This window comes from Chiloscyllium plagiosum, unplaced genomic scaffold (assembly GCF_037043375.1).
Source record: "Chiloscyllium plagiosum isolate Xiang-an unplaced genomic scaffold, Cpla_swu_hap1 HiC_scaffold_25, whole genome shotgun sequence".
Taxonomy (NCBI): domain Eukaryota; kingdom Metazoa; phylum Chordata; class Chondrichthyes; order Orectolobiformes; family Hemiscylliidae; genus Chiloscyllium; species Chiloscyllium plagiosum.
Window position 1 is genome coordinate 30741997 of NW_028270163.1, and position 13638 is coordinate 30755634.

At 40.5% G+C, this 13638-nt stretch overlaps 1 protein-coding gene across 3 annotated transcripts in view; it reads right to left on the reverse strand.

Annotated features, from left to right (window-relative positions):
* mfsd11 (major facilitator superfamily domain containing 11) overlaps window positions 1-13638 on the reverse strand; it is a 55783-nt gene that overhangs the window by 20219 nt on the left and 21926 nt on the right. For all 3 annotated transcript variants that reach the window (XM_088000558.1, XM_043714650.2, XM_088000557.1), the window contains exons 5-8: window positions 12583-12679; window positions 11305-11363; window positions 9173-9317; window positions 5278-5315 (exon numbers count right to left, since the gene is read on the reverse strand). In XM_088000558.1, coding sequence (XP_087856684.1) covers window positions 5278-5315; window positions 9173-9317; window positions 11305-11363; window positions 12583-12679 — 339 coding nt within the window. The remainder of the gene's footprint in view (window positions 1-5277; window positions 5316-9172; window positions 9318-11304; window positions 11364-12582; window positions 12680-13638) is intronic.

Here is a 13638-nt window from a genome sequence, read left to right on the forward strand (position 1 = left end):
ATTGTGCTAAATGGTATAGATTTAATAACAGATACAACAACTGAAAACTGTGGACCATCAGCAACAGCAAAATTGTATTCAATCCTAATCTGTAACATTATCATTCTGACATTTACCCTACTCCAGCATTACCATTAAGCAAGTGGCTCAATAATGGTTGAGTGAAGAGTGCAGGAGGGTATGCCAGAAGCAGCACATGGCACACCTAAAAGTGAGGTGTCAACCATATGAAGCTATAATACAGACAACAAGCATACCAAGTAGCACATGATGGACAGATCTCTGCAAATTCTGTGACATTGCTCATGAATGATTGTGGACGATCGACAACTCCCTGGAAGCATCAGCTCTACAAATATCCCCATCCTCAATGATGAGGCAGCCCAGCAACTCTGCTAGTATTAATACAGTTAATATTAATATATTATAATGTATTATTACAATGTATTAATAGCTCATCAGTTAAGAAGAAAACATTTGTAACCATCTCCAGCCAGATGATGAATGAATGGTCAACTTGGGTTCCTTTTGAGGTCCCTGGCATCATTGAACTACCTATCTTCAGTCAACTCAATACATGCCACATGACCTCAAATAACAAAAATGGCTGAAAGTACAGCACACTGCTAAGGCTATCAGCCCTGAAAACATTCAGCAGTAGTATTGGTGATTTATGCTCCAGGTTAACTACACCCATAGCTAAATGTTCCAGTGCAACAACAATGGTGACATTTACCCAGCAATATAGGAAATTGCCCAGGACAAATCTAACACTGAATTATTGCTCCACTCTACTCAAGCATCAGCAAAGTGGAAGTATAGTGGACAGTAAAGGAGGTTTCTCAGAGATCCCGATCAACTAGGTCAACAGGCTAAGCAATGGCAGATGGAGTTTAATTTGGATTTTGATGAAACAAGTAAGGGCAAGCAACTGTACAATTAATGGTAGGGCCCTGGGTAGTGTTGTCGAACAGAAGAGAGACTTACGGGTTCAGGTACCTAATTCTTGGAGAAATGTACGCCACAGGTAGACTGGGTGGTTAAGGCGGCATTCAGCCCACTTGCTTTCATTGCTCAGACCTTTGATTATTGGAGTTGGGATGTCATGTTGTCATTGTACAGGACATTGCTGAAGCCTCTTCTGGAGTACTGTATGCAGTTCCGCTCGCCTTGCTATAGGAAGGATATTACCAAATTGGAGAGGGCTCAGAAAAGAATTACTAATGTTGTTGGGAATGAAAGGTGAGAGTTATTTTAAAAAATGCTGGATAGGCTGGAGCAGAGGAGGTTGAATGCTGACCTTACAGAGGTTTATAAAATCATGCAGGGCATAGGTAAGGTGAATAGCAAGGGTCGTTTCTCTCGGGTCGAGGAGTTCAAGACTAGGGGGCACTTTTTAAGATGAAAGGAGAAAGTTTTAAAAAGGACTTGAGGGCAACCTTATAACATGAGTGGTTCGTGTGTGGAATAAACAGCTGGAGGAAGTGGTGAGTACAGGTATAGTAACAACATTTAAAAGACATCTGAATAAGTACACGAACAGGAAAGGTTTGGATGGATATGGGCCAAATGCAGGCAAGTGGGAACATTTAGTTTGGGAACATGGTCAGTGTCGTTTCCATGCTGTGCGACTCCATGAAAGGGTCGTCAAAGTGTTATCAAAAATCACTTACTCAGTCATAACTTACATACTGATACTCAATTTGCATTACATTAGGACTACTCAGCTCCAAATTAGGTAATGATTATCTCCAATAAGAGAGAATCTAACCACTTTTCCTTTATATTCAATGGAATTATCATCATTGAATCCTTCACCATCAACATCCTGGCATTTACCATTGACTAGAAACTGAAATGGGGACTTGCCCAATAAATGTTGTGCCAACAAGTGTTCAGAAGCTGGGAATTCTGTATCACGTAACTCACCTCCTGATTCTGCAAACCCTGTCTATCAACTATGAGGCATGTCAGATATGTGAATGAATACTCTCCAAATGACAAGATGTGCAGATACAACAAAAACAAGAAGCTCAATATTACCTGGGTCAAAATAGACTATGCAATTTTTACTCTATTCAGCATCCTCACGTGATTTCCTTTCACCATTGATATACTGCTCAACAAGGCTTCTTCACTAAAGCTTCCAAACTTGCAATCTTTTTACTATCTAGGTCAAAGGCAGATACATGGGTACGCTGTTACCTGCAAATTTTATTTTATTCATTCACAGATGAGGGCATCAGTGGCTAGGCCAGCATTTATTGCCAATCCCACAGGACGATTAAGGGTCAACCACTTTGCTGTGGGCCTGGAGTCACATGTAAGCTTGACCAGGTGAGCCTGGTAGTTTCCCTCCTTAAGAAACATTAGTGAACCAGGTGGCTTTTTCCTACAAACTTTAAATTCCAGCTTTTTACCGAATTCAAATTTCACCATCTACTGTGGCAGGATTCAAACTCAGGTCCCTAGAATATTACCCGAGTCTCTGGAGGAACAGTCCAGTGATTATACTACAAGGCTATCACCTCCCAAAGTTCCCTTCCGACTTGGAACTATATCACCATTCCCTTGCCATTGTTAAGTCAAAATCCTGCAATTCTCTTCCTAGCAGCACTGTGTACTTGCACAGATGGACTGCAGTGGATTACGATGACACACCTCCTAAACAGCAATTAGGGATGGGTATTAAATGTTGGTGACACAGCTCATGAAAAAAACAAAAATTACTATCAGTCACGTTGAACATTTGTTGTTAGTAATTGAAGTACAAAATAATGCATAAGGCTGACCTTGTGAAACCACTCTTCCTGTCAGTTCTAATTAGAGTCTTGTATGTTCCATTGGCCCTTCAAGGCAACAAAAGAGCTTCAGTGAGAAGATGTCAAGGAGAGCTCAAAAATACTGAAGCAGCACACTTCAGTGGGAACTCCATTCAAGATATCTAAGTTTTGATATGGTTAGCAGGAACAGGTGTTGAAGGGGAGGTCAGCCCTGAAGAGATGGGTGAGGTCTACATGACTCTACAACATCATGTGCTGGGATCATCCACAAGAGCATTAGAAAATGATGCATGTGTTTCTGTCAGCACTTCCATGGGCACTGTGCACCTTTCAAGTGAGATTGGAGGATCCTTTCTCAAATATGAATGCCATGATAATGCAAGCTACCACTCATGTCCATCTCCAAGGAAAACAAAGTGGCATATGTATGGAGACCCACTCACAGCTGAAAATCGAGTGATGGTTACATTGACCAATGGTCCGAACATTGAGACTGGCACTTTCACAGATGAAATTTCTGCTTAGTGCATTCAAAGCCTCACAATGTTTTAGCTGACAGGGGAATAATTGAGAAATGGAAGTTAAGACGATGTTCAAGGAGTTCCCATTTCCACCTGTTATTGCTGTTAAAGCCCCACATCCTGAATCATCACCTAATGGCCAAGTCTGCCCTTGCATTTGTGCTGCTGGGGCAGTCTCTTTTCTGCAGTGCTCTCAGGGGCTCCTGAACCCAGAGGATGTGTGAGATGAGTATCTCAGCTGACTGAGCAGACAGACAATCAGCCTGCTTCCAGCCTTGCCAAAGATTTGGCGGAGCCCTTTAGGAATGAGAATGCAGAAGAGGAAAGCTTTTGGTTGCACTTAGGTGTTTATAACAATACTAGTCACATCATCTTGATAAAAATATCGATGAATCAACACTTCATTTCAAATTTCCACTGTCAAGTAATTTCCACTGTTGATTACTGCATTCTAGATAGACATAAGCTTTCAGAGGAATGCTGTGAACAGGGTGGACAGTGACCAAACTGTGAAAGACAAAATCCATCCATTTCTCGGAGAAAGAGTTGAACTTTTTGAAGGCAAGAGGGGCACATTTGGTGTTAGTGGGTTCAGTATTGGGTTGCCGAAATATGAATCCACAAGTCTATCTTATTTCCCCAGTAGCTAGGTGAAGAGTTGCAACTTTCCTAATCACATGAAGTTCGACCTTCATAAACTGCAGAAAATCATTCTGCTTCTAAGTTCTCTTTGTTGTGCAATGTTGTGGAAGGTACAGGAGGGCACAACCATCTTGGATGCACTTGTTGGTGTATTCTGAAGGGCTCCTATAGATTCATTCAAGCACTGGAAATGAACCTTCAGCAACCTAAGAACGCACTCAATTTGCCCTTTCAATTGGAGGTTGCTTTAGTTGCTTATGTGTTCCATAAGTTTCAGGTATCAGTAACAGGCGATTAAGAAAGTCTGAGTCAATAAAATGTGGAGCTGGAAAAAGAACAGCAGGTCAAGCAGTATCAAAACAGGAGAATCGACATTTCAGGCAGGACCCTTCATCGGGAAAGTTGGAGTCTTTTCAGATATTGTTACATCGCCACATCAAGAAGACCAGAAGAAAGTGAAGACTGCAAATGCTGAAGATCAGAGTCAAGACTGTGGTGCTGGAACAGCACAGCAGGTTAGGCAGCATCCGAAGAGCAGGTGGATCTACATTTCAGGCATAAGCCTGATGAGGGGCTTATGCCTGAAACATTGATTCTTCTGCTCCTCAGATGCTGCCTGACTTGCTGTGCTGTTCCACCACCACATTCCTATCAAGAAGACTGCCTTATAAACTTTGCAAATGACTCTTTGAAGCTAAGAGTTACATTTAACCCTTTTGTCAGGCAGAGAAGCACTTGCCTGTGGAGAAGGCAGCTATCACTATTGACAATTCCTTTGGCTGGTCCTGTTACTGTTGACGTTACTCCTTTTGCTCGTCTGTCCCTCTTCAGTATAGCTGCATAAGCCGTTACCATACAGCACTGAAGGTAGATGGAAGAGAAATACTGATCAAAATAAAGTCCAAACAGGAAAAATGACTCCCTGGAAGTTGCAATTCATTTTTAAAGCAGTGAAATACAATTGTACAAACCCTGTGTGCACAAGGATACCATCCAGGCCAGGAAGCAACTGTAGAAAACAGACTTACTGGAGTAACTGAACAGGTCAGGTAGCAATTGTCGAGAGAAAGGAAAGTTAATGTTTCGGGTCCAGTGACCCTTCTTCTGAATTATTCCAAACTGCTTGGATACCTGTGGACTCACTGTTAAAGCCAGAATTTTGGGTGGCAGAATTAGTAGACTCTTCGACACCCTTTGAAAAGCATCCTTGTAACAGACAGAAGTGAGAGTAGATCATTTGAGGTTTTTGCATGTTTTTGAATTTAACTCTTTGCCAGTACTTGTAACCAACCCTTCCTTGCTTAAATCTTTGCAAATAAAAGCATGCTTACGAATTGCATCAATTGCTTGTGATCGTTGCTCTTGAGGTCTGTCAATAAAGCAAAATAATTTGTTAATTCATCACAGAAATCTGTTTTTGATGCAAATAGAATTAGTCACTACCCTAATGTTTAATATTTAATATTCAGATTAGTAGGTATTTCCAAATGGATCAGTTCAACTGAAGCAAAACGCTTGTGTAAAGCACATGGTTACAACAAGCTATCCTTATTTGATCAGTGCATTTATGGACACGATTATAACAAGTGGAAAACATTGAATTTCTTTTCATCTGTTTTTGACACACATTAAAACTAGCCCAACTGTAGTCTACTTTATATCATACAGTGGAAATGTTGGTGAATGAAGAAAAAAGCCAAAACTAGAGATTAATTCACCTCTATCCAAGAAAAGTATTTCAATCAATAAATTAGTATTGTTGAATATGCTGAAGCCAAACAAAGTGCATTTTTTTTGAAGGAATTAAACTCCTTTTGTAATGTATATAGTATCCAATTATACTGAAGTGTTACAAAGTCAAAAAACGATTCAGATAAAACAAGATCAGAGACTGAGCAGCAATAATGGATCAGTGATAGTAAGATAGTAAGGGATGCTAGAATTGCTGTAACATCATTCTGGCCTGGTATTCCAGCTCTATACACATCAATACTTTTCTTACTCACCTGGAACTTTGGAAAGGTATATAGCAAATTTAGATCAGCCATGATCATATCAAATGACAGAGCAGGTTCAAGGGGCTGAATTGCCTACTTCTGCTCCTACGTCTTATGTTTTTAACGTTCTAAATGTTTTATCAACATATTGGAGATATACACGGTGCAGAAGAATGAAAGGTGTCATTCCATTGAAGGCACCTTTCTCAAGGAACCTAACAAAGCAGTTTGCAAAAGTCCGACCAAGTGGGGCCCATGGAAATACCATCCATATGTGGTATCATTAAAAGTGAACTCAACCACATGTGCTGCTGAATTCATAAGTTCATTGAATTCGTACAATGGTGGTGGTCTTGATCACCATGCTGTGGTGCTTCAGAGCAAAGGTCAAAGGTTTGCTTGAGAGCTACATTGATGAAAAGGCTAACAACGTCTAATAAGCAAATTGACATTATGTTGTGATCAATATCAATCCCTATGGTGTTTGAAAATATAAGGCATCCTTCACTGTGTATTTGGAAAACTTGTTCAAAACATGTTGCAACAATTGACTCAAATATTTGGCCAGATTATATTGTGCAGATCCAGTCACAGGTAAGATTGAGAGCAAAGGGACACCTTGTGCGTATGCCTTGGGTAGCCCATGCACACATGGATGCAGTGAGGTGTGAGGACAAGCCTTGTCATACAGATCAGCTGGCAGCTCATTGCTCTCACACAAGTCCATTAAGCAAAGGTTGACTTTTTCAGTGCCTTTATTGGATTTACTGATACACATGTTCTTGTTGGCCTCAAGGCCTTGCAGTACTGCCAGACATTCATTTTACATATGAAAATTGGACAATTCATTTGGAATCCTGCAGAATGTATGCACTAGATCAGCTAATCCTGTAAACAAGGATTCTCAGTCTGCAGTAGAAACGAGTGGATTGGGAGATAGCTGGGATTAGGAGTACGAATTCAGCAAAACAATCGTGATCTATATGGACTTCAGGAAGGCATTCGACAAGGTTCCCCATGGGAGACTGGTTAGCAAGATGGATCTCATGGAATACAGGGAGAACTAGCTCAAAGGTAGAAGACAGAGGATGGTGGTAAGAGGGTTGTTTTTCAGATTGGAGGTCTGTGTCCAGTGGAATGCCACAAGGATTGATGCTGGGTCCACTACTTTTCATCATTTATATAAACAATTTGGATGTGAGCTTAATAGATATAGTTAGTAAGTTTGCAAATGATACCAAAATTGGAGGTGTAGTGGACAGCGAAGAAAGTCATCTCGGATTACTACGGGATCTTGATCATTCGAGCCAACAGGCTGAGTAGCAGATGGAGTTTAATTAAGATAAATGCGAGGTGTTACATTTTGGGAAAGCAAACCTTAGCAGCACTTATACACACTTAATTGTAAGGTCCTGGACAGTGTTGCTCAAGGTTCTAGCTCCTTGAAAGTAGTCGCAGGTAGATAGGATAGTGAAGGCGGCGTTTGGTATGCTTTCCTTTATTGGTTAGAGTACTGAGTACAGGAGTTGGGAGGTCATGTTGAGGCCATATAGGACATTGGTTAGGCCACTGTTGGAATATTGTGTGCAACTCTGATCTCCTTCCTGTCAGAAAGATGTTGTGAAACTTGAAAGGGTTCAGAAAAGATTTCCACGGATGTTGCCAGGATTGGAGGATTTGAGCTATAGGGAGAGTTTGAATAGGCTAGGGCTGTTTTCCCTGGAGCATCGGAGGCGGAAGGGAGACCTTATAGAGGTTTATAAAATCATGAGGGGCATGGATGGGGTAAATAGAACTAGAGGGCATAGTTTTAGGGTGAGAGGGGAAAGATATAAGAGAGACCTAAGAGGCAACTTTTTCACGGAGAGGGTAGTTGGTGTGTGGAATGGGCTGTCAGAGGAAGTGGTAGAGGCTAGTACAATTGCAACATTTAAAATGTATCTGAATGGGTATATGAATAGGAAGGGTATGCAAGGGTTTGTAGGGATATGGGCTAGGTGCTGTCAGGTGGGACTAGATTGGGATGGAATATCTGGTCGGCATGGACGAGTTGGACCGAAGGGTCTGTTTCCAGGCTGTACATCTCTATGACTCTACAACTATAAAATCCTCTTCCCATTCGATGTGAGATAATAGCACACCAACATTGAAATCATGCACAAAGATAAACTCTTCACTTTCACTGAACACATGCGAAAGGCATTGTTAGCTATGTTGCCCAAATATTTTTGCTTCAGTGAATTTACGGTGCAGGCCTATTTTAAAGGAGTACCGCTTACAGTGTGGTCATGTATTTTAGATTAGATTAGATTCCCTACAGTGCGGAAACAGGCTCTTTGGCCCAACAAGTCCACACCGACCCTCCGAAGAGTAGCCCATTCAGACCCCTTCCCTTACTCCCTGGTAATGCACTTATCACCACGGGCAACGTAGCATGGCCAATTCACCTGACCTGCACATCTTTGGACTGTGGGAGGAAACCGAAGCACCCGGAGGAAACCCACACAGACTCTGGGAGAATGTGCAAACTCCATGCAGACAGTTGCCCAGCTGGAATCGAATCCGGGTCCCTGGCACTGCAAGAGAGCAGTGCTAAGCACTGAGCCATCATGACGCCCGGCTGAGGGATGACCTTTATAAAATCATGAGAGGCACGGATAGGATAAATAGACAAAGTCTTTCCCTGGGGTGGGAGAATCCAAAACTACAGAGCATAGGTTTAGGGTGAGAGAGGCAAGATACAAAAGGGATCTCAGGGGCAACGTTTTCACGCAGTGGGTGGTGCATGTATGGAATGAGCTGCCAGACGTAGTGGTGGAGGCTGGTACAATCACAGCATTTAACAGGCATTTGGATGGGTATATGAATAAGAAAGGTTTAGAGGAATTTGGGCAAAGGGCTGGCAAATAAGACTAGATTAGGTTAGCACATCTGGTCAGCATGGATGAGTTGGACCGATGGGTCTGTTTCTGTGCTGTATGACTCTATATACATATTAGATGGCTTATAACATTACATAGTATGTACTAGAAGCCTATAAAGACAAATCAACCTGCACATTCCTAACTTACTCCTTTAAAAGTTGAATAAATCTGTACAGAATTTCTCCAGTTTATATGCAAATAGAATTAATGAAAAATCAAGCTTATAAATTTCCCACCATAGCAAATTAGTGAAATAGCTCTTTGTAGCTTCAAACTTTTTAAAAAAGAAATTAGAAAATGCTTACTCAAGTACAGCATCAGACTCATCATCAGATTTGTTCTGTTCTGCAGTTGAAACCTCAGAAACTGGTTGCCTTATAAGGAGAAAAAGGATACTTCCCACTCCACTAATTACAGTTAATGCAATATAAACAGTCCTACGATTATGATCTAATGAGGCAAAAAACAAAAGTTAGTACTGAATTATTAAGCTGCTAAATCCCAGAGGAAGAGGGGAAAAAGTATGCTAATGAACGACAATATCCCTCAAAAAAAGTAGGGAGAAGTGGGTGGAGATGGAACACAGTGCCTCCATAAAAAGACATGGGTGGAAAAATGTTTCATGAATGTTAGAGGAGGAAGACAAAGGAAAATGTAGAGTCATAGACAAGTACAGCACCGAAACAGACCCTTTGCTCTAACTTGTCCATGCCAATCAGATATCCCAAACCAATCTAGTCCCACCTGATAGCACCTGGCCCTTATCCCTCCAAACCATTTCTAATCATATACCCATCCAGATGCCTTTTAAATGTTGCAACTGTACTAGCCTCCACCATGTCCTCTGGCAGCTCATTCCATACACATACCACCCTCTGCATGAAACAGTTGCCCCTCAGGTCTCTCTCATATCTTTCCCTTCTCACCCTAAACCTATGTGCTCTAGCTCTGGACTCCCCCCAACCCAGGAAAAAGATCTAGTCTACTTACCCCATCCATGCCCCTCATGACTTTATAAACCTCGAGAAGGTCACCCCTCAGCCTCCGGCGCTCTAGGGAGAACAGCCCTGGCCTACTCAACCTCTTCCTTTAGCTCAAATCTTCCAAACCTGCAACATCCTTGTAAATCATTTCTGAACCTTCCAAGTTTCACAACATCCTTCCAATAGGTAGGAGACCAGAATTGCATGCAATATTCCAAAAGTGGCCTAACCAATGTCCTGTATAGCTGCAACATGACCTCCCAACCAATAAAGGAAAGCATATCAAACGCCTTCTTCACTATCCTGTCGACCTAGACTCTAGGGTATGTGCATGCAAGAAAAGAAGGGAAGAATAAAGTTAAGACTACCTTGAAGGTGGAATGGAATTGTGAAAGAGTGGACTAAGTAGTTATGTAGGGAAAATTAAGATTATTGACTTGCATAATATTACAAAATAGAATACAAAAATTCAAGAAATTGTAAACAATCATGCATTTTAACATAAAATGCTGTTACAGAAGTTAATAGTTACCAAGCAAACAGTACGACAAACCTTTGGAAGACACTTGCAAACCAAAGGTTACCAGTTATCTATTTAACAGATTTGAGGTAAACTATTTAGTCACCATGCACAGGACAGGCCATTCAGATCACCCAGTTCATGTAATTTCTGGTGTACGTAGTACCACTACATAGTGTCAATTTATAGGTCTGCTTTTCTTAAAACATCTCCAAACAGTTTAAACATTCTTGTTGTATTCTATTCACCTGCACAAATGTACAAAGACCTGTTTTGCATATAAGAGCGGGGATGATAATCCTGAGGTATTAGTCAAGGTCAACACTGAAGCAGCTAATGGTACCTACTGGTAAAAATATGTCATTTGAAAAACCAGGAAGAATGTTGAGTACTCAAAATATTGAGGCTCAACAGTGTGACGAGATGTGTTCAATGTGACTAAAAATTCAGGGTCAATATGATAGATGAAGAGAAGAATAAAATCAAAAATGGTTACAGTACAGGAGAAGACATTCAGCATGTCATGCCTGTGATAGGTTTCTGCAAGATTAATTCCGTTTGTCCCTTGTCCCCCAGCCTTTCCCCCTGTATCCCCAATACCTTTTCCTGCTTCTGATAATTATTCAATTCTCTTCCAAAACTTAAGAATGTCTCTTTCATTAGTTCCTAACAATATTCCTGTAATATCTATTGAGAAATGTTATGGATGATATATGCAGCATTTTTGACAATGAAGTCTCTCTCTTCCCTTGTAATCAAGAAAGAAATTTTTAAAATTCATAAGCAATGAAAAGGATTCAAAGTACCAAAATAGGCAAAACTCTAAATCTGTTGGTTAGTGAGCACAAATACTTTGAAATAAAATATCTTTGTGACTGAGTTCCTACTTATTCTAGGTGAGTTCCACTACACATTTTGGAGAAATGAAACTGACCTGAGATGTGTGTTTCTCCCTTCCAGGCAAGGTATATGTACAGATTTCCAAACAAAAGACTAGAGGGAAAAAAAGATGATTAGACTTCAAACTGCTCTTTAATGTAATTGATGTTATGATTACTATAATACCCAAAATAAAACAGTTAATTGAAACTAAAGGTGATTGGAACACAGGTAAGTTCAAATAATATTCATGTAATTTTCTTGAGTCAGAGCCTATATTATTTTTAAATTCTAACCTGTGGGTATAGATGTAAATACAGTAATTGCCTTCCAGAACTTGATTCAAATGGCAAAGAGTACAAAAACAACAAAAAAAATGTTGCCAGGTAACATGACACCTGGAGGATAGTTTTGCCTTTCTGTCATGCTGAGGGCAGGCAGCATCTTTCCTGACATACTTCAATTACAGTGAAAGGTATAGAGCTGGCTGTGCCATAGATTGTCCAGAGAATCAATATAAGTTTTGGACTCCATAAAATAATTAAAAATTGAGAAAACGTGAAACATAGGTCAATTGGAATTAAAATACCCTATGACATACTTCTCAATAGCATAACCACTTCTGTCCCTCTCTCAACCCATCTTATTTGTACTTTTGTAATTTTCAACCCCCAGAAGAATCAATGCCCTTCTAGTGGGCCTCCTATCCTCAAGACTCAGTCAACCTCAGAACTTTGCATTGTGTATCTTGTAAGAAGTCCCACTCGTCTATCATTTTGCTGAACAAAATCAGCTCCCAGTGTCAAGAAGCAACAAATTTAACATTCACATTGTATTTAAATCCTTCTGGGGATGTACTTCCTTATCTATACAACCTCTTTGAATCTTTACATTTCCCTGACATCTCATTTCCTCCAATTCTGGATTTTCACGCATCTCCCCAAACCTTCTCCCTATGGCTAACTGTTCATGACCATGTCTTCAGTCAATTGGTCCCCACGCTTTGGAATTCTCTCTTAATTTTCACTGCCTTACGTCTTCCCCACCTTCTATCTGACTTGCTTTTAAAAACAAATGACCAAACTTTGGTAATCCTTCCCAAAATCTCCATTTCGGCTCCAACTTTCATTTGATTGCACCTTAAGGAATGCTTCAGCCCATTTTTCTACGTTAAAGGCTTTGTGAATTAATACTGAGCTGCTTCTTACCCGAATTGTATTATATGAGACAAAGCAAGGCTCATCAACTTGGGTGAATAACACATACCTTCGTTTATGCAAGTGGTTTTGCTTAACACAGTTGTACAGTTTGTAAATCTAATTTTACTAAATACCTAAATTGCAACAGCGCCCAAAATATTCCACTATTTCTTCCAATTGTGTTTTCATCTGAGTTTGTCGTCAAACAGTTGCCTTGTGCAGTCCATATCACTGAAATAAGAATCAGAAACATCCAATCATTGTAACAATCATTTCCATGACAACACAACATTCCCCTCCCAAGCAAGCATGAAGAGAGATACTACACCTGCTGCTTTACCTTTTTCTGTCTCAATGACCAAGATCACAATTATCCCTACCCGATGAAGCAATTACTCACTTGTACTTCCAATTTAGTATACCGAATTCTCTGCTTATGATGGAGTCTTACTACTGGAGAAATTGAAGACAAATGGGACAATCACTTTGTAGTGCACATTCATTCAGTTCAAAAGTGTGGTCCCAAGCTTCCAGTCACCTGTCATTTAGTCTCCACTCTTTCCCAATTCAGACCTCACTGCTCCAAACCCATCAAATTGCTTTGACTAGACACTTGACAGCCTTCCAGACTTAACGTGGAGTTCAATACTTTCAGATCATGACATCTGCTTTCTTCTTTTTTGCATTTCTAGTTTACTGTAATTAGCGATATGGATCAGAAATCTTCCCTGCACATTGGCACAACATACTGGGCAGCAAGTTAGCATGTCCTCGTATTTATTGGAGACTCGGAAAAGCTGCATCAAGGCACCCAAAGTACTGGAGAAGTACCACACGCAGTGCCTTTGCAAGATTATCCAAAGTGCTCCAACATAAGCATCCTCCCCCAAAGCATTGGGATATTGAGGTGGTAATCAATTAAAAGCAGCTCTTCTGGGCACAACTCATTGTGAATAAAACTGCCACCAGGATACCAAAGCAAGTGCTCCACTCAGAATTTGGTGAGGACGATGACTGCAGAAACACTTTAGAATGCCTTCAAAGCATCCCTGAAAATGTCAAACATACCTGTCGACTTACGAGCAATCCTGGGTTGTGACTGACCAAAATAGAGACTACTCAATTCTAAAAGAACTCGAACAGAGGCTTGGGTGGAAATATGCAAAAGCAAAATAAAATATCATCACAGA